The sequence below is a fragment of the Scyliorhinus torazame genome, chromosome 29 (genome assembly GCF_047496885.1).
Source record: "Scyliorhinus torazame isolate Kashiwa2021f chromosome 29, sScyTor2.1, whole genome shotgun sequence".
In the NCBI taxonomy this organism is placed as follows: domain Eukaryota; kingdom Metazoa; phylum Chordata; class Chondrichthyes; order Carcharhiniformes; family Scyliorhinidae; genus Scyliorhinus; species Scyliorhinus torazame.
In genome coordinates, this window is record NC_092735.1 from 41,296,640 (window position 1) to 41,321,618 (window position 24,979).

The following is a 24,979-nucleotide window of genomic DNA, read 5'->3' on the forward strand; positions in this document are numbered from 1 at the left end:
GCAAATCAAACTCCTCCTCTAATGTCTCCAAGGTCGGAAAGCCCTCCTGGGTGAATAGATCCCCAAACCTCTCAATCCCTGCCCACTGCCATACCTTAAAGCCCCCATCCAGCCCCCCTGGGAGAAACCAGTGATTGTCACAGATCGGTGAGCACACTGATGCCCCACACCGCGGTGACAGTGACCTCGACGTCGTGCAGGATGAGTGCCCTGTAGATACAGGCGAGTTCCCAGGTGGAGGCCATGGCGGTGGATCTTTGCGGGTAGGTCCGATGGTGCTAGTCGCCGAGGGGAAACTCGGCCTTATCTTCGTGCAGCAGAACCGAGCACTTCCGAACCGGGCAGAGCGAGCAGCAGCTAGCTTTTAACTATGCCGGCTGCGAGCAGCCTTTTTACCATATAAAAAAAGTGCGCCCGCACTGCGCATGCGTATTCGTTCATCTGTGCGCATGTTCAAAACTCTGTGCATGCGCACCGATGAACGGGCACGCACACGCAGTGCGGCCGCATTTTTTTTTTAGATGGTAAAAAGGCCGCTTGCAGCTGGCATAATTAAAAGCCGGCTGTTGCGTGCAAATTTGCGCAATCGTGAACGCCGCGATGGACGGCTCCGCGACCCTCCCGACACCTGCCCAAGACCTACCCGTAGATCGCGCCCCCGACTTTGACAATGCCTGATATAAGGCGCAGGTGAATAGGGAGGCGAGGAAAAAACAGCTGGTGTATGAGATTCTGGAGGTTGACAGTAAATGTATGGAGGGTCACACCCCAGAGCTGTTGGCTAGTAGGAAGGTATTGTCGACGCAGTTTAACCTGGCGACCATGGATAAGGCAGTGCGCTAGCTGTGGTGCATAAAGGATGCAATATACGAATATGGGGAGAAGGCCAGCCGCTTGTTCGCTGGCCATTTGAGACAGCAGACAGTTTCCAGAGAGATTGTTCAGGTGCAGGATATGGGAGGTGGGCTGGTGGCTGTGTCTTAGAAGGTGAATGCAGCGTTTGAGGCATTCTATGAGAGGCTATGTAGGTTGGAACCACTGGAGGATGAGTTGGACATGGGGGAGGTTTTGGAGGGGCTGGAGTGTCCTACATTGGGGGCGGAGGAAGTTCGGAAGGCAATTGGAAATATGCAGACGGGTAAGGCGCTGGGCCAGATGGATTCCTGGTGAATTTTATAAAAGGTTTGCCGACCGGCTGGTACCGTTGTTACTAAAGGATTCAATGGCTTGGGGGTCACTCCCGGAGACCATGATGCAGGCATCTATCTTGCTCCTGAACAATGTTCCCAATGATGCGTGTGTCCAGAACCAGGGGTCACAGTCTGAGGATTCGGGGTAAACCATTTCGGACAGAGATAAGGAGACATTTCTTCACCCAAAGAGTGGTGAGCCTGAGGAATTCATTACCACAGGAAGTAGTTGGTGCTAAAACATTGAATATATTCAAGAGGCGGCTGGATATCGCACTTGGGGCGAATGGGATCAAAGGCTATGGGGAGAAAGCAGGATTAGGCTATTGAGTTGGATGATCAGCCATGATCGTGATGAATGGAGGAGCAGGCCAAGGAGAAGGACCCAGTGGAATGCGGGTCGTATCGGCAAATTTTGTTATTGAACATGGCTGCAAAGGTGCTGGTGCTTGGATTGGAGGAGTGCCTCTCGAGCATTGTTATTGTTGGGGAGGATCAAACGGGGGCGGTAGCAGGAGGTAATTGAGACTTTGGATGCGGAAAAGGCCTTCGATAGGGTGGAGTGGAAGTATCTGTGTGCGGTTTGGGATTGGGCCCAAGTTTGTGTCATGGGTTAGACTGTTATACAACTTAAGGCTAATGATCGCACAAATAATTTCCGCCGTGGCTGCCCAGTGGTAGTATTGCAAGTTCAGGAGAACCAAGCCTCCCATGTTTCTTCTCCTTTGTAGTAGAGTTTTAGGGATACTTGGATTTCCCCCCCCCCCCCCTCCCCCCCCACTCCCCTCCCCGGCGGCGTGGGGCGTGTGACATCGCAACGTTTGGGGACCTCGCATGGCAGCTGCAGACTGTCCAGCGCTGCCACAGTCCGGGGGGGGGGGTCATTCCGCTGATGGGTGGGGGTTTTGGGGACTGGTGGGGGGTGGCGAGGGGGGTTACAGGGGAGCAGTTTTGGCAGGCCGGGTCTGTGTGTTGCCGGCGCCACTTTGTGCGGTCCATTTTCTCAAATTCTAATTAGTTTGTTACTATGGTTATATTGTCCTCATAAGCTCCATGGTTATACTACTGTTACAAAGATAATTTTATCACCGATAATTTGAGGGGTGATGGTGGTGCAATGGTAATGTGTTCACACTAGCAATTTGGCTCGGGGGTCGATTCGCTCAGTTGGCTGGATGGCTGGCTCATGATGTGAAGTGACACCAACAGTGTGGAGTTCATTCTCGTACTGGCTGAGGTTATCCATGAAGGCTTCGTCTTCTCAACTTTGCCCCTTGCCTCAGGTGTGGCGACCCTCAGATTAAATCACCACCAGTCAACTCCCTCTTCAAAGGTGACTTTCACTTCAGTAACTGGAGGCCCAGGCTCTTGGGACCCGAGTTTAAATCCAGCCTGACAGCAGGTAGAATTTCAATTGAATAGGTAATTTATTTTTAAATTCATAATGGTATGCAGGTATTGCTGGCGAAAGCAGCAGTTAATTCCTGCCCCTAATTGCCCTTGGGAAGGTGGTGGTGAGCCGCCTTCTTGAACTCTGCAGTTAGTGTTACACGAATATCCACAATAAGACCATAAGACATAGGAGCAGAATTAGGCCGCTCGGCCCATCCAGTCTGCTCTGCCATTCGATCATGGCTGATATTTTTCTCATCCCCATTCTCCAGCTTCTCCCCATATCCCCTGATCCCTTTATTAATCAAGAACCTATCTATCTCTGACTTAAAGACACTCAGTGATTTGGCCTCCACAGCCTTCTGCGACAAAGAGTTCCACAGATTCACCACCCTCTGGCTGAAGAAATCCCTCCTCATCTCTGTTTTAAAGGATCGTCCCTTTAGTCTGAGATTGCGTCCTCTGGATCTAATTTTTCCTACAAGTGGAAACATCCTCTCCACGTCCACTCTATACAGGCCTCGCAGTATCCTGTAAGTTTCGATAAGATCCCCTCTCGTCCTTCTAAACTCCAACGAGTACAGACCCAGAGTCCTCAAACGTTGCTCATACGATAAGCTGTTCATTCCAGGGATCATTCTTATGAACCTCCTCTGGACCCTCTCCAAGGCCAGCACATCCTTCCTTAGATACAGAGCCCAAAACTGCTCACAATACTCCAAATGGGGACTGACCAGAGCCTTATGCAGCCTCAGAAGTACATCCCTGCTCTTGTATTAATTCTTAAATAACAATTAATATGTGCACTTAGTGTTAAATATATGTTCTTACTTTTTTTTCCAAACAGGGATTGAAAGAAGAAATAAATAGATTGCAGTGTCATCTCACATGTGAAGAAGATGTGACAGTGTAAGTTGGACACAGTAATAGGCATCAGGGTTTAGAAAGCTCAGAAGACCAGAGTTTTTACTAGGATATCTTTTCATCTTATTGGATGTAAGGGTGGTGTTATCTGGTACATTTTGTGCTGGATGAGAATAGAAGTCATAGAGTCCCAACAGTGCAGAAAGAGGCCATCCAGCCCATCAAGTCTGCACCGACCCTCCGAAGGTGCACCCTACCGAGGCCCACACCCGCACCTCATCTCCGTAACCTCAACTAACCTCTTTAGATATGAAGGGAAAATTTGTTTAGTACGGCCAATCAACCTAACCTGCACATCTTTGGACTGTGGGAGTTTTGTAGACCACAAGGAATCCAAACTGAGTTGATAAAGTAGCAAGTTTGGTTCATTGTAACTTGAAAGTATTTGGACTTCCAGTTGCGGCATGTAGAAGCAGGTTGCATGCAAGGTAGCTCCCACCAGAGTCCTCTGTTTTTGGCCCTTTTTAGCCCTATTCCCGGTGGCAATTTTTGGACAGACCCGCCCCATTTAATAGCTCTTTGCAAGAAGATGTCAAAGACTGCAAAAAAGAATACTGGAAAGAAGGGTACGAGCGGTAGCCCTTCACCGGAGCTGGGGAAGATGCGGAGTCTGTTGGGAACAAAGATGTCAGAGGCAAGCTCATTGGGTGGGGCTGCACCTATTACTGTGGATAAGCTGACTGAGGTAACGGTGGCTAATTTGAGAGACAGTTCAGCAAGCACCTTGAGGCAAGGGAGTGAGATGATAGAGACCCTCAAAAAGTCGATGGAGGATGCATTGGGCCTGATAAAAGAGGCATTGGGAAAGACCTCGGAGACAGGGTGGGAGGATGGTGAGTTGTTGAAGGCGGTGGAGGAGACCGTGTTGTGAAATAGTGACCAGATAACCTCACTGGAAGCCACGTAGGCGTACTGCGGGTTAGCATGTAAGAGGTGGACGTTTTTGATCAAGGGGTCCGACTTATGGGTCCGCACATGCTTCCGAAGGAGGACGGGTCCAGGAACTGTCAGCCATGTTGGGAGTGAGACCCCGGAGGTGGACTTCCTGGGGAAGGCAAACACACTTTCGTGAGGGGTCTCGTTAGTCGCGGTGCAGAGGAGAGATCGGATGGAGTGGAGTGCGTCGGGGAGGACCTCCTGCCAGCGGGAGACCGGGAGATTTTTAGACCGCAGGGCCAGCAGGACAGCCTTCCAGACCGTCCCATTCTCCCTCCACCTGCCCGTGTCCCCGGGGGTTGTAGCTGGTCGTCCTGCTCGAGGCGATGCCCTTGCTGAGCAGGAACTGACGCAGCTCATCGCTCATAAAAGAGGATCCCCGATTGCAGTGGATGTAGGTGGGGAAACCGAATAGAGTGAAGATGCTGTGCAGGGCTTTAATTACCGTGGCAGAAGTCATATCGGGGCATGGGATGGCAAAAGGGAGTACTCATCAATCACGTTCAGAAAGCACGTGTTGCGGTCGGTGAAGGGAAGGGGCCCTTTGAAGTCCACGCTGAGGCGTTCAAAAGGGCGGGAGGCCTTCACCAGGCACGTCGATCTGGCCGGTAGAAGTGCGGCTTGCACTCTGCGCAGACTTGGCAGTCTCTGGTGACGGTCCTGACCTCCTCAATGGAGTAGGGCAGGTTGCGGGCCTTGATGAAATAGAAGAACCAGGTGGCCCCGGGTGGCAGAGGTCACAGTGGAGAGCCCGGAGTCGGTCCACTTGTGCGCTGGCACATGTACGGGATAGGGAATCAGGGGGCTCGTTGAGCTTCCCCGGTCGATACAAAATCTCGTAATTATAGGTGGAGAGCTCGATCCTCCACCTCAAGTTCTTGTCATTTTTGTTCTTGCCCTGCAACCGACCGTTGGTCAGTGAGGAGAACAAATCTCCTGCCGGCCAGGTAATGCCTCCAATGTCGCACAGCTTCCACAATGGCTTGGGCATCCTTTTCGACAGAGGAGTGCCGAATTTCGGAGGCATGGAGGGTGCGGGAAAAGAAGACCACGGGCCTGCCCGCCTGGTTGAGGGTAGCGGCCAGAGCTACGTCCGATGCATCGCTCTCCACCTGGAAGAGGAGGGACTCGTCGACCGCGTGCATCGTGGCCTTGGCGATGTCTGCCTTGATGCGGTTGAAGGCCTGGCGGGCCTCAGCCGCCAGGGGGAAAACTGTTGTCTGAATGAGTGGGCGGGCCTTGTCCACATAATTAGGGACTGACTGAGCGTAATAGGAGAAAAACCCCAGGCATCGTTTCAGAGCCTTGGGGCAGTGGGGGGGAGGGAGTTCCAGGAGGGGACGCATGCAGTCGGGGTCGGGCCCTAGGACTCCTATTTCCACGACATAGCCAAGGATGGCTAAGCGGTTGGTGCGGAACACGCATTTCTCCTTATTGTATGTGAGATTAAGGAGTTCGGTGGTCTGGAGGAATTTTTGGAGGTTCGCGTCGTGATCCTACTGATCGTGGCCGCAGATGGTGACGTTATCTAGGTACAGGAAGGTGGCCCGCAGTCCGTATCGGTCAACCATTCGGTCCATCTCTCGCTGGAAGACCGAGACACCATTAGTGACGCCGAAGGGAACCCTAAGGAAGTGATAGAGGCGGCCATCTGCTTCGAACGCAGTGTATTGGCGGTCCTCTGGGCGGATGGGGAGCTTGTGGTAGGCGGACTTCAAGTCCACTGTGGAAAAGACTCGATACTGCGCAATCTGATTTGACCATGTCAGATGTGCGTGGGAGGGGGTACGCGTCGAGCTGTGTGTACCGATTGATGGTCTGTCTGTAGTCGATAACCATTCTGTGCTTCTCCCCAGTCTTCACTACCATCACTTGAGCTGTCCAGGGGCTGTTGCTGGCCTCAATGACCCCTTCCCGCAGAGGCCGTTGGACCTCCAACGGGATGAAGGTCCTGTCCTGGGCACTGTACCGTCTGCTGGTGGCAATGGGTTTGCTATCCGGGGTGAGGTTCGCAAACAGGAAAGGTGGGTCGACCTTAAGGGTCGTGAGGCCGCAGACGGTGAGGGGGGGTAGGGGTCCGCCAAATTTGAAAGTTAGGCTTTCGAGATGGCACTGAAAATCCAGGCCGAGTAACAGGGCAGCGCAGAGGTGGGGGCGGACGTAGAGCTGGAAGTTGCTGAACTCTACGCCTTGGACAGTGAGGGTCGCGATGCAGTACCCCCGGATTTCCACAGAATGGGATCCGGAGGCCAGGGAGATTTTCTGGGTGATAGGGTCTACCGGGAGGGAGCAGCGCCTTACCGTAGTGGGGTGAATGAAGCTCTCTGTGCTCCCGGTGTCAAAAAGGCAGGTCGTCTCGTGCCCATCGATCATCACCGTCCTCGTCGCGGTCGCGAGGTTGCGGGGCCGGGACTGATCCACGGTGATAGAGGCGAGCTGCGGCCGATGCTGGGAGGTCCCGGGCTGGTCAGCGGTGGCGGAGGTAGCGGCGGGCGGTGAACAGTGTAGCCATCTGAGTTGGCCACTTCCCGACTTAAAATGGAGAACCGCAAAGGCTGAAGGGAAATTCAGCCAACACAGGCGAAAACTAGCAGGCGCAAGTTACTGTGTATTATACTCTGCAAAAAACCCAGACAGCATCGATACAAGCAGCCATCTGCATAGTAATGTAGCAGCTATCTACATAGTAATGAGCAATCCCCGGGAACAATCAAAACATTTAAGGTAAACAAAGCCAAGCCAGACTCCTCGGCGCCAGCAGGAGCCAACACAAAAAAGAACTGTCCTCGACAGAGTGTTGCAGACTGGCACATTCCAAGGTCCAGGACTACGTGCTAAGGGACGCACTCAAGCTTGGGGCAGCTGCCGCCAAGGCGCAAAGGGGAAAGACCACTGTGTAAGGTCTTACCAGCAAATGTACACCGAGGGGCGGGTAACAGTGTAAACCCCCCTCTGTCTGGGTCATTAACATTCCAATGTATAAAAGAAACATGACAATGTAAATGTTTAAGAAGGAATTGTAATGTAAAGAGCGATATGTGTGTAATGTTATCAAAATTGAATGGAAGAAAGTCAAGGGAATGTGTAACTTTGATGGAAATGTACAGTCAAGACAATTCAAAATGTTCTGTAATGTTTAGTATAGATTTTACGAATAAAGTATATTTTTGGGGGGGAAAAAAGAAGAAGAGGTTACAGGACACTTAAAGTCCGCCCAACGATCAGGGAACAGCTCCAGTATTGGAGAAATCGAACCAAGCGATTGGAACGAAGTCCAATCACTTGAAACCAGGTACGGGGTCCGCCCCCGAAAGACGGGAAGCCCCTGGGGACTATAAAGTAAAGCCCCCAAGTTCAAATCGTCCTTCTTGACTGGGTCACTCAGCAATGCGAAGCAACCCTTGACAGTGATCTGTCCGGCGGCCTCCAAAGACGTAAGTCTCAAGTCAACGCTCGCTACGAGATAGGCGCTCCTAGCTACCAGTCTATACCAGCTTTTGAATCCTGCAGTTTCAGAACCCGAATGAAAGGCCATTTGTTCCCCTGACCTGGTGGGCCAGTCCAAAGCTAAGTATAGAACATAGAACATTAGAGTGCAGTACAGGCCCTTCGGCCCTCGATGTTGCGCCGACCTGTGAAACCACTCTAAAGCCCATCTACACTATTCCCTTATCGTCCATATGTCTATCCAATGACCATTTGAATACCCTTAGTGTTGGCGAGTCCACTACTGTTGCAGGCAGGACATTCCACACCCTTACTATTCTCTGAGTAAAGAACCTACCTCTGACATCTGTCATATCTATCACCCCTCAATTTCAAGCTATGTCCCCTCGTGCTAGACATCACCATCCGAGGAAAAAGGCTCTCACTCTCCACCCTATCCAATCCTCTGATCATCTTGTACACCTCAATTAAGTCACCTCTTAACCTTCTCTCTAATGAAAACAGCCTCAAGTCCCTCAGCCTTTCCTCATTAGATCTTCCCTCCATACCAGGCAACATTCTGGTAAATCTCCTCTGCATCCTTTCCAATGCTTCCACATCCTATAATGCGGTGAACAGAATTGTGCGCAATACTCCAAATGCGGCCGCACTAGAGTTTTGTACAGCTGCAACATGACCTCATGTCTCCGAAACTCAATCCCTCTACCAATAAAAGCTAACACACCGTGCGCCTTCTTAACAACCCTCTCAACCTGAGTGGCAACTTTCAGGGATCTCACCCACACTGCCAAGAATCTTACCATTAGCCCAGTACTCTGTCTTCCTGTTATTCCTTCCAAAATGAATCACCTCACACTTTTCTGCATTAAACTCCATTTGCCACCTCTCAGCCCAGCGCTGCAGCTTATCTATGTCCCTCTGTAACTTGTAACATCCTTCCGCACTGTCCACAACTCCACTGACTTTAGTGTCTTCTGCAAATTTACTCACCCATCCTTCTACGCCCTCCTCCAGGTCGTTTATAAAAATGACAAACAACAGTGGCCCCAAAACAGATCCTTGTACACCACTAGTAACTGGACTCCAGTCTGAACACTTCCCATCAACCACCACCCTTTGTCTTCTTCCAGCTAGCCAATTTCTGATCCAAACTGCTAAATCTCCCTGAATCACATGCTTCCGTATATTCTGCAGTAGCTTACCGTGGGGAACCTTATCAAACGCTTTACTGAAATCCATATACACCACATCAACTGCTTTACCCTCATCCACCTGTTTGGTCACTTTCTCAAAGAACTCAATAAGGTTTGTGAGGCACGACCTACCCTTCACGAAACCGTGTTGACTATGTCTAATCAAATTATTCTTTTCCAGATGATTATACACCCTATCTCTTATAAACCTTTCCAAGATTTTGCCCACAACAGAAGTAAGGCTCACTGGTCCATAGTTACCGGGGTTGTCTCTACTCCCCTTCTTGAACAAGGGGACAACATTTGCTATCCTCCAGTCTTCTGGCACTATTCCTGTTGACAAAGATGACTTAAAGATCAAAGCCAAAGGCTCAGCAATCTCCTCCCTAGCTTCCTAGAGAATCCTAGGATAAATCCCATCCGGCCCAGGGGACTTATCTATTTTCACCCTTTCCAGAATTGTTAACACCTCCTCCTTATGAACCTCAAGCCCGTCTAGTCTCGTAGCCTGAATCTCCGTACTCTCCTCTCGACAACATTGTCTTTTTCCTGTGTGACTACTGACGAAAAATATTCATTTAGCACCTCTCCTATCTCCTCGGACTCCAAGCACAACTTCCCACTACTGTCCTTGACTGGCCCTACTCTTATCCTAGTCATTCTTTTATTCCTGTCATATCTATAGAAAGCTTCAAGGTTATCCTTGATCCTACCTGCCAAAGACTTCTCATGTCCCATCCTGGCTCTTCTTAGCTCCCTCTTTAGGTCCTTCCTAGCTAACTTGTAACTCTCGAGCGCCCTTACTGAACCTTCATGTCTCATCTTTACATAAGCCTCCTTCTTCCTCTTGACAAGTGTTTCGACTGACTTAGTAAACCACGGTTCCCTTGCTCGACCACTTCCTCCCTGCCTGACAGGTACATACTTATCAAGGACACGCAGTAGCTGTTCCTTGAACTAGCTCCACATTTCCATTGTGCCCATCCCCTGCAGTTTTCCTCTCCATCTGATGCATCCTAAGTCTTGCCTCATCGCATCATAATTGCCTTTCCCCCAGATATAACTCTTGCCCTGCGGTATATACCTATCCCTTTCCATCACTAAAGTAAACGTAATCGAATTGTGATCACTATCACCAAAGTGCTCACCTGCCTCCAAATCTAACACCTGTCCTGGTTCATTACCCAGTACCAAATCCAATACGGCCTCACCTCTCGTTGGCCTATCTACATACTGTGTCAGGAAACCCTCCTGCACACATTGGACAAAAACGGACCCATTTAAAGTACTTGAACTATAGCGTTTCCAGTCAATATTTGGAAAGTTAAAGTCCCCCATAACAATTACCCTGTTGCTTTCGCTCCTATCCAGTATCATCTTTGCAATCCTTTCCTCTACATCGCTGGAACTTTTCGGAGGCCTATAGATAACCCCTAACAGGGTGACCTCTCCTTTCCTGTTTCTAACCTCAACCCATACTACCTCAATCGACAAGTCCTCATCAAACGTCCTTTCTGCCACCGTAATACTGTCCTTGACTAACAATGCCACCCCTCCCCCTCTTTTACCACCTTCCCTGAGCTTACTGAAATATCTAAACCCCGGCACCTGCAACAACCATTCCTGTCCCTGCTCTATCCATGTCTCCGAAATGGCCACAACATCAAAGTCCCAGGTACCAACCCATGCTGCAAGTTCACCCACCTTATTCCGGATGTATAGGCCTGTTAGTGATAGAAATAGCCTAGAAAGTAGAGTTTATGCATGAGTAGCGATTTACTGTGTATAATAAATGTGTATTGATTTGAATCTTATTGGTGTGTTGAGTTATTAATCATTACTTGAACTTGAACCTCGTGGCGATATCATCAAGATACCTGGCGACTCTAGAGCAAAGGTTCTAAAACAGAGCCAATTGAACCAACCAAAAGTTAGCAACATATTACTGGCGACATCCTGACGGGACCCGGTCTAGAAGTGGCTTAACCACTCCGGGAGAACCCAAAATTTGAATTGGGAACAGAAAAACCACAAGTGTTCAAGCAGTTCTGATCAATCCTCATAATTCGGAAGTGTGTTAATGCATGCGTAACTAATAGGGCGATAAGGTAAACTGTCGGGAGTTTGTATTCCGGAAAATAGCGAAAGCCGTACCCGTAATTACAGCACCTTCTTAATATCCCTCGTTCTAAATTTTAAGCAAAGTATTCAGAGAGGAAAGATGGCAACGCAGGCAATGCAACGTCTCATGAACCCTTAAGAATTCATGGTCACAGCGACCAACAGCAGAGTAGGACAGTGTCCCGTTTGGGAAGAGGAAATCAGAAAGTACCTCAAAGGGAAAGGATGGCCCCTTTGGAGTGAATTCTGTGAAAATGAGGAAACCGGGCCCGGGAGTATAGGACATACTTGGTGGGAGAACCTGAGTGAGATTCACAAGAAGAGCTTAGGAAAAGCTCGCAAGCCGATGGCAATCGTGTCCTGTTTGGCACAATTGCAAGGCACAGAGGAGGTCATTAGGACACTCCGAAAAGAGATAGAAGGCATACATCGAATGAGCAAAGTTGGTGTCAGTGAGATAGAGAAAGAGAATGTAGAGTTAGGGAGGAAGTTAGCAGCAAAGGACGGAGAGGTAGATGATGCCAAGAGGGCACACCAGTCTTGTCTGGCGCACTTAAGCAGCTTCCAATCCCAGTACGAAAACGCATATCAGGACATGCAACATGCAGTCCTGGTACGAGAGGAAACCGAGAAGCAGGTAGAGGCATTGCAGAGGCAGTGTAGTGACCTGAAGGCAGCGTTAAGAGCACTCCATGCTGCCACCACGGAGCAAAGACAAAGCTCATTAGACCACATAAAGTGCCGGAAGCAGATTGCAGAACTGCAATCTCTGCTTTCAGTTCAAAAAGGATTCCAGGAAACCTTTGGATCACAGTTAAATGAGGAAGATGGCCCTGATTGGGAACAATTGAGTGAGACAGCGCAGAGATATGTTCAGGGAACAGGCGCGCAGGGAAAGCCCCAGAAGAGAAAAGCACCTCAACCCCCCACAGAGCAGATAGTTCAGGCTCCAATGAACCCAGTCACCACCCACTGCACAGCCACATCGGACGATGTGGAATTTCTATACTCCACCCCCTTAACAGTGACCCAATTACGGGACACGTGCGATAAAATCAAACCGTTCCTCCCCACCTGAGACCCCCACCACTTCTTTGCCAGAGTAAAACAGCAGGTTACCATGTACGGCCTGGATGAGCGTGAGCATGTAAAGCTCACAGTTTTGAGTTTAGACCCTTCGGTCGTAGCAGCCCTTCCCGACCCACAGAATGTAGGAGGAGGCACCCTTGCAAAAATGCATACCGCGATCGGGTATAACGGGTGACCCCGTAGATGGCCTCAATAAGTGCAGATAAAAGAAAACTGAGCACCCCACAGCGTTTGCTGGACGCTTGTGGATCCATTTCACAGCATTTCGGAGACTTAGACCGCACTCATTTGTCCCTAGACAACATGGCCAAATGGACCCGCACCCTTATCTCCCATGCCACAGAAACAGGACAAAAAGCTTGTGCCAATTATGATCCCTCAGAGGAAGCTCATAATGAGAAATGGGTTGTAAAAAGATTGTCCCGCACCTGGGAGCAATCTGTTCAAGACAAACCCACGAATAAAAATCCCGAAGAACAGCAGGCAGAAGCAGACACACACACAGTTAAGGCACACCAGAACCCCGCATGGGTGAATGAAGGTAGGAATAGCCCCCCACAAAAGCCACAGGAGTGTTACAACTGTGGACAGTTAGGACACTTTGCAAGAGAGTGCAATGCCCCACAAAAGCAACAGAGAACCAAGCAGACAGGCACTCTAAATAAAACTAGAACAAAGCCAATACATAGCGTTAGCACCCATTCAGAGCAGACGGAGACGAATGGAACGGACTGACGGTGTTCAGGCTCCCCCAGTTGGGTCTGTGACACCCTTTGGGATTGGTCCGGCCGACCAGTAGTTGCAGCAAAGATACGGGGACAGCCCATCAAATTTCTCTGGGACACAGGAGGGTCCCGCACCACAATCAATTCCTCCACCATGTTTCAAAAGGACACGTGGCCCACTCCAGCCACCATTACCCTCAGCGGCTTTACAGGCCACTCACAGCAGGGACACATCACAGCCCCTGTACCCATTCAAATCGGCAACATCACCACCAAGCACCCCATAGTCTTAGTCGACCTCCCCCACACAGCAGAACACATTCTGGGCATCGATTTTATGAATTCCCACAACCTGTCCTTTGATCCAGTCAACCAATGTGGCTGGAAAATGGCAAAATCCGCAAGAGCCCCCGCAACGCTCACCATAGGAGAATATGCAAACAAGATTAGCGCAGTAGGCGAATTTTGGTTTGACCCCACCACAATTAGCACAGACAAGCAGGTTAGGGCAGTTCTGCAGAAGCACAGGACAGCATTCGCGACCCACAAACACGACTGGTTCCGTTCAAATCACAGGACCTGACCCCAAACCCCAAAAGCAATATGGATTTCCCCAAGAGGCAGAAGGAGAAATCGGAAAAGTTATCGACAGCTTATTAGAGCAGGGCGTACTCTGATCAGTAGCCTCCACTAATAATGCCCCGATTTGGCCAGTGAGAAAGCCCAACGGATCATGGCGACTGACCATCGATTACCGGGAACTCAACAAAGTCACCCCCGCAGCAGACCCCAAGGTAGCCACAAGTCCCGAGACCATCCTCAAACAGGGACTCAACTCACGATATTTTACGGTTTTGGACATTAGTAATGGATTCTGGTCGATTCCATTGGCAAGAGCGTGCCAATACAAATTTGCCTTCACTTTTAAAAATCAGCAGTACACGTGGACATGCCTTCCACAAAGATTCCACAACTCCCCCTCCATTTTCCACCGACAGTTGGCAAATGGTTTGTCAAAATTTTCTCGCCCCGAATGTCTGGTCCAGTATGTGGATGACCTATTACTGCAGACAGACACCAAGGCAGAGCACATCGAGCTTCTGGTCGAACTCCTGGAACTCCTACAGAAAATTGGTTGTAAAGTGAACCCCAAAAAGGCCCAGATTTTGGAAAACAAAGTGATATATTTGGGTACAATTATCACACATGGTAAACGCGAGTTCGAGCACAAAAGGATTGACTCGATTGCCAAATTGCCCCTTACCCAGAACGTTTCAGCCCTCCGGTCATTTTTAGGACTGGTTGGCTATTGCTGAAACCACATTGGCGGTTTCGCCAGCAAGGCAGCACCTCTCTCAGACCTCCGAAAGAAAGGAGCCCCCTGGGAATGGCTTCCGCAGCGTACGGATGCTGTGGACTCGTTGAAAAGAGCACTCACTTCTGGTTGCGGCCATGCCTAGGTAGGTCGCACGTTGAGCAGCTCCCGCCGGGAACGGACTTTTGGGCTCTCTAGAGGGGCCCCAATGGCAATTGTTCGACGGCTTCCAGTGTGGGAAGGTGACAGCAAGGTACCCCCGACATTATATGGATTGGACCAGGAGTGGAGCGGTGAAAAAGGTGATCTTGGAGCAGCGAAAAGTGAGAGGGAGGAAAAACAAGATGGTGGCGGGTGGAGACCAAGCAGCATGGGCGTAGTGGTCGCAGGAGCAGCAGGGGTTTCTTAAACGCTGCTTTGAGGAGCTGAAAACCAAAATGCTGGCGCCAATGAAGGCGGCGATTGAGAAGCTAGTGGAGACCCAGAAGGCCCAAGGGGCGGCGATCCGGGAAGTGTGGCAAAAAGCCTCGGAGAACGAGGACGAGATCTTGGGCCTGGCGGTGAAGGTGGAGGCGCACGAGGCGCTGCACAAGAGGTGGGTGGAAAGATTTGAGGACCTGGAGAATAGGTCGAGGAGGAAGAATCTTTGGATTCTGGGTCTCCCCGAAGGAGTGGAGGGGCCCTATGCTGGGGCATATGTGAGCACAATGCTCAATTCGCTGATGGGTGCGGGAGCCTTCCCGAGGCCCCTGGAACTAGATGGGGCTCACCGGGTCCTAGCAAGGAGACCCAAGACCAACGAGCCACCAAGGGCTGTAGTGGTGAGGTTTCACCGCTTTATGGACAGAGAGTGTGTCCTGAGATGGGCCAAGAAAGAGCGGAGCAGCAGGTGGGAGAACACGGAGATCCGAATCTACCGGGACTGGAGTGCAGAGGTGGCTAAGAAGAGAGCTGGTTTCAATCGTGCTAAGGCGTTGCTCCATCGGAAGGGGGTGAAGTTTGGTATGCTGCAGCCAGCGCTATTGTGGGTCACGTTCCAGGATCGGCACCACTATTTCGAAACGCCTGATGAGGCATGGAGCTTTATCCGGACTGAAAAGTTGGACTCAAATTGAGGGTTTTTTGTGGGGGGATGTTTACTGTGTATCTGGTGTTTATTATGTTTAGGGAATGTTCCTTTGGTTTGGGTGCTGGATGGGGATGAGTGAAAGGATTTGATGGGGAGAGTGTGGGCGTCGGTGTTGGAGGGGTAGGCCCCCACGAAGGAAGAGGGGGAGTGGAGGCCCGGGGATGGGGAATAGGGGTAAGGCCGCAAAAGGAGCTGCGCCAGAGGGGGTGGGGCCGGCTCAGGAAAGCGCGGGCTTTTTCCCGCGTTAGGGAAGGACGGGGGTGGGGGGCCGGGGGAGATGGGCGGTGCTGGAGAGGAGCGCACACTGACTGCCAGGGAGGGGGGATTCTCACACTGGGGGGGGTCTCACAATGGTGGGAGAGGCCGGGGTCAGCAGGAGTCAGCAGACTTACGGGAGTGTTATGGGGGAGCAGAAAGGCTAGATGTGGATCTAGCGGGGGAGAGGGGGGATATAGGGTTGCTGCTGCATTGGCCAAAGGGGAGCTGGAAGTAGGAGAGGTGGTCGGGGCGGCGGTCCTCCGTCTGGGGGACTGGAGGGTGCGGGAGGAGCGGGCACGTGGCTGGCCTAGAAAAGGAGGTGGCTAGTCAGCGGGGGGGGGGGGGGGGGGGTGAGTAGCCCCCCAATCCGGCTGATAACTTGGAATGTGAGGGGCCTGAACGGGCCGGTCAAGAGGGCCCGGGTGTTCGCGCACTTAAAGGGACTGAAGGCAGACCTGGTTATGCTCCAGGACACACATTTGAAGATGGCACATCAGGTTAGGCTGAGAAAGGGATGGGTAGGACAGGTATTCCATTCAGGGCTGGATGCGAAGAACAGAGGGGTTGCAATACTGGTGGGGAAGCGGGTGTCGTTTGAGGCAATGAATATTGTAGTGGATAATGGAGGTCGATATGTGATGGTGAGCGGCAGGTTGCAGGGGGTGCGGGTGGTACTGGTAAACGTATATGCCCTGAACTGGGATGATGCCGGATTTATGAAACGCATGCTGGGTCAGATTCCGGACCTGGAGGTAGGAAGCTTGATAATGGGGGGGGATTTCAACACAGTGCTGGACCCAGCACTGGATCGCTCTAGGTCCAAGACGGGTAAGAGGCCGGCTGCGGCCAAGGTGCTTAGGGGGTTTATGGACCAGATGGGGGGGAGTGGAACCATGGAGGTTTGTCAGGCCCCTGGCCAGGGAATTTTCATTCTTTTCCCACGTCCATAGAGCCTACTCCTGGATAGATTTCTTTATTTTGAGTAGGGCGCTAATCCCGAAAGTGGAGGGAACGGAGTTTTCGGCCATAGCCATCTCAGACCACGCCCCGCACTGGGTGGAGCTGGAGTTAGGAGAGGAGAGGGACCAGCGCCCGCTGTGGCGTCTTGATGTGGGATTATTGGCGGATGAGGAGGTGTGCGGGGGTGCATTGAAAGATATTTGGAGGCCAATGACAACGGGGAGGTGCAGGTGGGGGTAGCCTGGGAGGCGCTGAAGGCGGTGGTCAGGGGAGAGTTAATCTCCATCAGGGCCCACAGAGAGAAGAGAGAGGACAGGGAGAGGGAGAGGTTGGTGGGGAGATCTTAAGGGTGGACAGGAGATATGCAGAGGCCCCCGAGGAGGGACTACTCAGGGAGCGGCGGAACCTCCTGACGGAGTTCGACCTGTTGACCACAGGGAAAGCAGAGGCACAGTGGAGGAAAGCGCAGGGGGCGACGTATGAGTATGGGGAGAAGGCGAGTCGGATGCTGGCACACCAGCTTCGTAAGAGTGAGGCAGTGAGGGAGCTAGGTGGAGTTAAGGATAGCAGGGGGAATACGGTGCGGAGTGCGGTGAGAATAAACAAGGTATTTAGGGACTTCTATGGGGATCTGTACAGATCTGAGCCCCCAGCGGGGGAAGAGGGGATGCCACGATTTTTGGATCAGCTGAGGTTCCCGAGGGTGGAGGAGCAGGAGGTGGCTGGTTTAGGGGCGCCAATTGGGCTGGAGGAGCTGGTTAAAGGATTGGGGAGCATGCAGGCAAGGAAGGCCCCGGGGCCAGATGGGATCCCGGTCGAGTTTTACAGGAAATACGTGGACCTGCTAGGCCCGTTGTTAGTGAGGACTTTCAATAAGGCAAGGGAGGAGGGGGCCTTGCCCCTGACAATGTCCGGGGCGCTGATCCCTCTGATCCTGAAGCGGGACAAGGACCCACTGCAATGTGGGTCGTATAGACCAATCTCGCTCCTCAATGTGGATGCTAAGTTGCTGGCAAAAGTGCTGGCTACGAGAATTGAGGAATGTGTCCCGGGGGTGATTCATGAGGACCAGACGGGATTTGTAAAGGGCAGGCAGCTAAACACTAATGTGCGGAGGCTCCTCAATGTGATCATGATGCCCTCGGTGGAGGGAGAAGCGGAGGTAGTGGCAGCTATGGACGCGGAGAAGGCCTTCGACCGGGTGGAGTGAGAGTGTCTTTGGGAAGTGCTGCGGAGGTTTGGGTTCGGGGAGGGGTCCATCAGCTGAGTCAGATTGCTATATAGAGCCCCGGTGGCGAGCGTGGCTACGAATCGGCGGAGGTCGGAGTACTTTTGGCTGTACCGAGGGACGAGGTGCCCCTGTCCCCCTTGTTTGCATTGGCAATTGAGCCTCTGGCCATGGCACAAAGGGAGTCCAGGAATTGGAGGGGACTGGTCCGAGGGGGAGAAGAACATCGGGTGTCGCTGTATGCGGATGACCTGTTGCTGTATGTGGCAGATCCAGTGGAGGGGATGGCGGAGGTCATGCGGATCCTAAGGGAGTTCGGGGACTTCTCGGGGTATAAGCTCAATGTCGGGAAAAGTGAGCTCTTTGTGGTGCATCCAGGGGACCAGGGAAAGGGGATAGACGACCTACTGTTGAAGAGGGCGGAAAGGAGCTTTCGGTACTTAGGGATCCAAGTGGCTGGGAGTTGGGGGGCCCTGCACAAGCTCAATTTGACGCAGTTGGTGGAGCAGATGGAGGAGGATTTCAAAAGATGGGATGTGCTGCCACTCTCGCTAGCGGGCCGGGTGCAGTCGGTTAAAATGATGGTTCTCCCGAGGTTTCTCTTTGTGTTCCAATGCCTTCCCATTATGATTCCCAAGGCCTTTTTCAAACGGGTAGGTAGGAGCATCATGGGTTTCGTGTGGGAAAATATGACCCCGAGGGTAAAGAGGGTGTTTCTGGAGCGAAGTAGGGACAGGGAGGGCTGGCGCTGCCGAATTTGTGCGGCTATTATTGGGTTGCCAATGTGGCGATGATCCGTAAGTGGGTAATGGAGGGTGAGGGGGTGGCGTGGAAGAGGTTGGAGATGGCGTCCTGTGGGCACGAGCCTGAGGGCGCTGGCGACGGCACCGCTGCCGCTCTCGCCGACAAGGTACACCACGAGTCCGGTGGTGGCGGCGACTTTGAAGATCTGGGGTCAGTGGAGACGACAGAGGGGCGAGGTGGGAGCCTCGGTTTGGTCCCCGATTCGGAAGAATCATCGGTTCGTCCTGGGAAGGATGGATGGGGGGTTTCGGCGCTGGCATCGGGCAGGGATTAGAAGAATGGGGGACCTGTTTATAGATGGGACGTTTGCGAGCCTAGGGACGCTGGAGGAGAAGTTTGGGTTACCCTGGGAAATGCTTTCAGATTTATGCAAGTGAGGGCGTTTGTGAGGCGGCAGGTGAGGGAATTCCCGCTGCTCCCGGCACACGGGATTCAGGACAGGGTGATTTTGGGTGTATTGGTTGGAGAAGGCAAGGTTTTAGCGATCTACCAGGAGCTGAAAGAAGAGGAGGAGGCCTTGGTAGAGGAGTTAAAGGGCAAGTGGGAGGAGGAGCTTGGGGAGGAGATAGAAAAGGGTCTGTGGACTGATGCCCTGAGTAGGGTTAATTCTTCCTCCTCTTGCTCCAGGCTCAGCCTAATACAGTTCAAGGTTACTCACAGAGCGCATATGACAGGGGCGAGGTTAGGTAGGTTCTTTGGGGTGGAGGACAGATGTGGGAGGTGCTCGGGAAGCCAAGTGAATCACGTCCACATGTTCTGGTCGTGCCTGGCACTGGATGGGTTTTGGAGGGGTTTCGCGAGGACTATGTCCAAGGTGGTGAAAGTCCAGGTCAAGCCGAGTTGGGGGTTGGCACTATTTGGGGTAATGGACGAGCCGGGAGTGCAGGAGGCAAAAGAGGCCGGTATCCTGGCCTTTGTGTCCCTAGTAGCCCGGCGGAGGATCTTGCTATTATGGAAGGACGTGAAGCCCCCCCAGGGTGGAAGCCTGGATAAATGACATGGCAGGGTTCATTAAGCTGGAGAGGATAAAGTTTGCCTTGCGAGGGTCTGTGCAGGGGTTCTTCAGGCGGTGGCAACCGTTCCTAGACTATCTCGCGGAGCGTTAGGAGGAGGTCAGCAGAAGCAGCAACCCAAGGGAGGGGGGTGGGGGGTCTCTTTTGGGGGGGGGGGAATTCGGGTGGGTGGGGGGGCTTCCCTATGTGTACCTTTGAATGTCATATGGGGGGTTACTGTATATGGGGGAAACCCAATGTATAAGTTCAGCATAACTTTTGACTGTTGTGTTTGTGTTTCTTTTTGTTATGGGGGTGGGGGGGGGGGGGGGTTTGTTAAAAATTCTGTTGGAAAATTTGAATAAACATTTTTAAAAAAAAAAAGAAAAGAGCACTCATTGCAGCTCTGCACTGCAAGTTCCAGACCCGCTTTCCCCCTATGCGATAGAGGTAGCAAGCACAGACCGCACCCTTTCGGCCCTGCTCCTCCAGGAACGGCACAAACTGTTAAGGCCCGTGGCTTATGCCTCCAGAGTTTTAGACGCTGTGGAGCAGGGATTTTCAGCCTGTGAAAGGCACCTGGTCGCAGTTTTTTCGGCAGTTCAGTATTTTTCTTACATAACCGGACTAAACCCCATCACAATCCTGACGGAACACCCCCCCCCCCCACCGAACTTTTACTGGACGGACGACTCAAGGACGGTACAGTCAGTCAAATAAGAGCAGCCAGATGGACCCTTCTTTTGCAGGGACGGGACACCACTGTTAAAAGGACCAAGACCCACACTTTCTTAGCAGATCACCTACAGTACCCAGGCACTCCCCATGAATGTGAAATCATCTCACTGAAATGAATGAAAATCACTTATTGTCTCAAGTAGGCTTCAAATGAAGTTACTGTGAAAAGCCCCTCGTCGCCACATTCCGGCGCCTGTTCGGGGAGGCTGTTACGGGAATTGAACCGTGCTGCTGGCTTGCCTTGGTCTGCTTTCAAAGCCAGTGATTTAGCCCTGTGCTAAACAGCCTCACTGCACCACAACACAGGCCCCTTTATTGCGAAAACACCCCCCCCAGAAAGATAGGTAGTCCAACCCAGAGCCCCAAGCACACAGGCACGTGTGAACCTGTAAGAATCTATGTGGATGGATCTTCCACAATATTAGAAGGGAAGCGCATAACGGGATGCGGCATTTATGTCGAGGACGTGCAGGGACGCGCCCTAGAAGAAATCGCAATAAAACATCCAGGACACTTAGGCGCGCAGGCGGCAGAATTTGCAACCTTGGTGTACGTTGTAGAACACCCAGATTCCTTCCCCAGTCCAGCAGACATGTACTCGGACAGCCTCTATGTCTGCAATAGCCTCACAGAGTTCCTACCCCTGTGGAAAGCAAGAGGATTTGTTTCCGCAGACGGAAAACCCCTCCCCTCAGCCCCATTGCTCCGTCACATTTTAGAAAAAGCACAGGGCAGGACTTTTGGAATAGTTAAAGTTCGGAGCCACCACCATTCCTCCCCCCCTGGAAATGTAAAAGCCGATGCACTGGCCAGGCACGGATATTTTTGGACAACCCCCAGAAATCGCACCAGTAAATGCAGTTCAGGTCTCGCAGACTAATATCGAGGATTTAGTGCAGGCCCAGAAGCAGGATAGCAATCTCAGGGAGATTTTGAAAGGAAAATTTACGGCACCATACGATAGGTTTAAAAATGCTTTGACCACACATGACGCTGTGGTGTTAAAAGACACCTTTTATGTGGTTCCTGAACAGGACAGGTTTGTTTGTTTGTTCCATGACGGTCATGGACATCAGGGAATTGATCCCACTACAGCCCACCTCAGGCAGGTTGGTGGCCAAGTTTAAAAGAAGACGTAACGCACTACATTGAGAATTGCCTTATCTGTGCCCAGAACAATCCGGACAGATATGCCAAGAAAGCTCAACTTAGTCACACCCGCCCCATTAATGGCCCCTGGACTAACCTCCAGATCAATTTTATAGGACCATTGCCCCCTTGCAGGAATGGTTATAAGTATGTACTTGTTGTGATAGACACGTTTACAAAATGGGTAGAGGCATTCCCATCCAGAACGAACACGGCAAAGACCACAGCCAAGATCTTAACCCACCACATCTTTACGAGATGGGGACTCCCCCGCAGCATTGAATCCGACCAAGGTTCCCATTTTACGGGACATGTCATGAAGAACGTCCTCACGATATTTGGCATTACCCAAAAATTCCACATCGCATACCACCCCCAGTCAAGTGGTATCGTGGAGCGCATGAATCGGACCCTAAAAGCTCCCCTCCGAAAAATGGTCCAGCAAAACAACACCGCTTGGGATTCAGTCCTCCCTTTTGCGCTGATGTTTTTGCGAAATACGGTTTCAACATCTACAGGTTACACCCCACACACTCTCATGACCGGTTGCCCCTTGAAAGGCACAGAAATTTTATTGGGATTAGATTTGACAAGCCTCGAAGTGACGGCCCTCATACACGAGAAAGCAGTATAACAACTGGTAGAGAATGTTAAAACGGCTCAGCTAGCAGCCGCGGTATGATTAGGCACACGAAAGAAACAGAGCATGGCCTGTTTTGATAAGACAGTATATGCGACTGAGTTCAGTGTAGGACAGCAAGTCATGCTCTCCATATACAACCCCAGCACATTCCTGTCACCTTAATATTCGGGTTCGTACTCCATTGCGGACAAAGTATGCCCCTCCGTGTACAAAATAAAGTTCCCCAACGGAAATACTGCGTGGTTCCATATTAACCAGCTTAAGGCATATGGACCACAGTCGAACCACACACACACCACGTCATGCTCGACGCAGCAGACCACGCCCCGCCCACAGCCAACGTAACCCTACCCTCCCCCAACACGTCCAACCCAGCCACGGACTCAACCCCGACTCCACCCCCGAACTATACACTCCGCCCCGGAATGCCCACAGACTGCAGCAGCAGCGACTGTGACACAGACAATAGCCACAGCACGCCACAACACTATCCCCATACATCAGGCCCCACACCCAGCGAATCTGAGCACGATTCGAGTGATCCCTTCATGATCACTTTCCTAAACAAACCACACCACCGACCTACAATGACGACCCCGACTCCATTCCAACAGAATTGGACACATCCTTTTGGCACCGGGACAACTCATTCAGGCTCGTCCGGAACGACGAGATGGATCCCAAATCACACCATGCAGCCCTATCCGCCCTTATACACTCGAGAGTTTGGCATCCGGGAGAAGATGACGACTTTGAGTCTGACTCCCAAAACGAGAACCCCTTTGCGACCCTGTTCACAACCGATAACTGAGGTGTCCAGATGATGTTTTAAAAAGGAACCGCTGGGGGGAAAACGGAGTCCTTTCTGATGGAACCTGCAGCATGTTTAATGTTGTTTGTTGTGGTATTGTTAAATGGTGTTTGAAAGATCGGAAATTTTTCCACGGCCCCATGCCTTATTTGTCTGCAGAAACCTTTGAGAACATGCCAGCACACTCATCGGCCGAAACCTCTGAGAGCTTGCCAGACCCCCGTTGTTAACTGGACTTCTGGTTCGAAGGAAGAGCCAATACGGCAACCCCCCCCGATGACTACATTTCTTGCCCGTTCTTGTCGGTTGCTCAGGCAGTGGAGAAACGGCATTGGGACCCGCCCTGCCTGAGGAACCCCCCCCTCTGGTCAGCTACGCTCGGGTAGAGAACACACGGCATTGGTCGCCGTCCTACCCGGGGATTCCATCCAAATCTTCCCCGTCGCGGCCCATACGCACCTCATTTCGGCAATTTTCGTTCAAAAAGTTTTGTTCTGTTTTCAGGCGACCCTTAGGTTGCCAAGCCTATGCTATTTACATCCTCAAACATTTGGATGGTAGCTTGCACAGCCTGTGAGACGGCTCGCACTGTTTCAGTATTTGTTAAGTGTGTCTTGTCCGGAATATTCTGTTTAAGAAAAAAAAAAATGAGGGAGTCACACACGGTGACAAATTGTAAAGGGAGAATTGGCACTGAAGGACAGACATACTAATAGACAAGATATTAAACCAAGATAGTAACAGACACTATGCTTGATCTCACAGAACTCCAGAAGCTCCAGGAAAAGAGACAAAACGAAGAGAAGAGAAAGAAGAAGAACCATGAGGACATCCTCCGTGTTGCTCATCACCCTAATGAACATTTGGTTGCGCGCGAACCCCCTGACCCCCAACCCCCCAGCCGTTAATGATTCACTTCCCCATAGTACCCAGAGCCCAGTCACAAGCGACACTACACCATCTTGGTGTGACAGGTTTATAACCTGGTACTCCCTGTCCTACTTGATAGAACCCCTACTAGTATTGGCGATACTCTGTTGCATCGTGCAGACTATTCATCTGAGGAAATGGCGAAGGAGAGCCTACCGCGCTCGCACCCTGGTAGATAGGATAAGTTCCCCTATTTTCGGTTATCACCAGACCCCCGAACCCCACGATCTATAATAAAGAACATTCGTTTGCGTTCTTTTTGTGAATAAAGAAATGTGTTTCATGAACGATTGTACAATCCTGAGCTTGACTGCCAAGCCAGGCAAAATGTGAATAATGCTGCCATGATTTTGTGTGTATTGTTTAGGAAGTTAGTATGATCGAATGTTTGAGTGATTGTAGTTTATTAAGGACAGTTAGAGGTACCGTTGTTTATTATTTTGTAATGCATGTCCCTGTTTTGACATAGCGGCACTTGAATGTTAGTTAAAATTTCTTGCATGGTTATGGTCAGTGTAGAGGCCATAGAAGAGTGCTTGCCAGGTCAGGGAATGAAGACAACACAGTTATGTGATCCTTCACGCTTCGCGTTAGGATCACAAGGAGGGAGTGTAGCCACCTGAGTTGGCCACTTCCCGACTTAAAATGGAGAACCGCAAAGGCTGAAGGGACATTCAGCCAACACAGGCGAAAACTAGCAGGCGCAAGTTACTGTGTATTAGACTCTGCAAAAAACCCAGACAGCATTGATACAAGCAGCCATCTGCATAGTAATGTGCCATCTGCATAGTAATGTAGCAGCCATCTACATAGTAATGAGCGATCCCCGGGAACAATCGAAACATTTAAGGTAAACAAAGCCAAGCCAGACTCCTCGGCGCCAGCAGGAGCCAACACTAAAGAGGTTAACGGACACTTAAAGACCGGCCAACGATCAGGGAACAGCTCCAGTATTGGAGAAATCGAACCAAGCGATTGGAACAAAGCCCAATCACTTGAAACCAG

At 51.3% G+C, this 24,979-nt stretch overlaps 1 protein-coding gene across 1 annotated transcript in view; it reads left to right on the forward strand.

The window, feature by feature from the left end:
* LOC140404157 (uncharacterized) overlaps window positions 1–24,979 on the forward strand; it is a 96,715-nt gene that overhangs the window by 30,885 nt on the left and 40,851 nt on the right. The window contains exon 7 of the mRNA XM_072492574.1: window positions 3,430–3,491. Coding sequence (XP_072348675.1) covers window positions 3,430–3,491 — 62 coding nt within the window. The remainder of the gene's footprint in view (window positions 1–3,429; window positions 3,492–24,979) is intronic.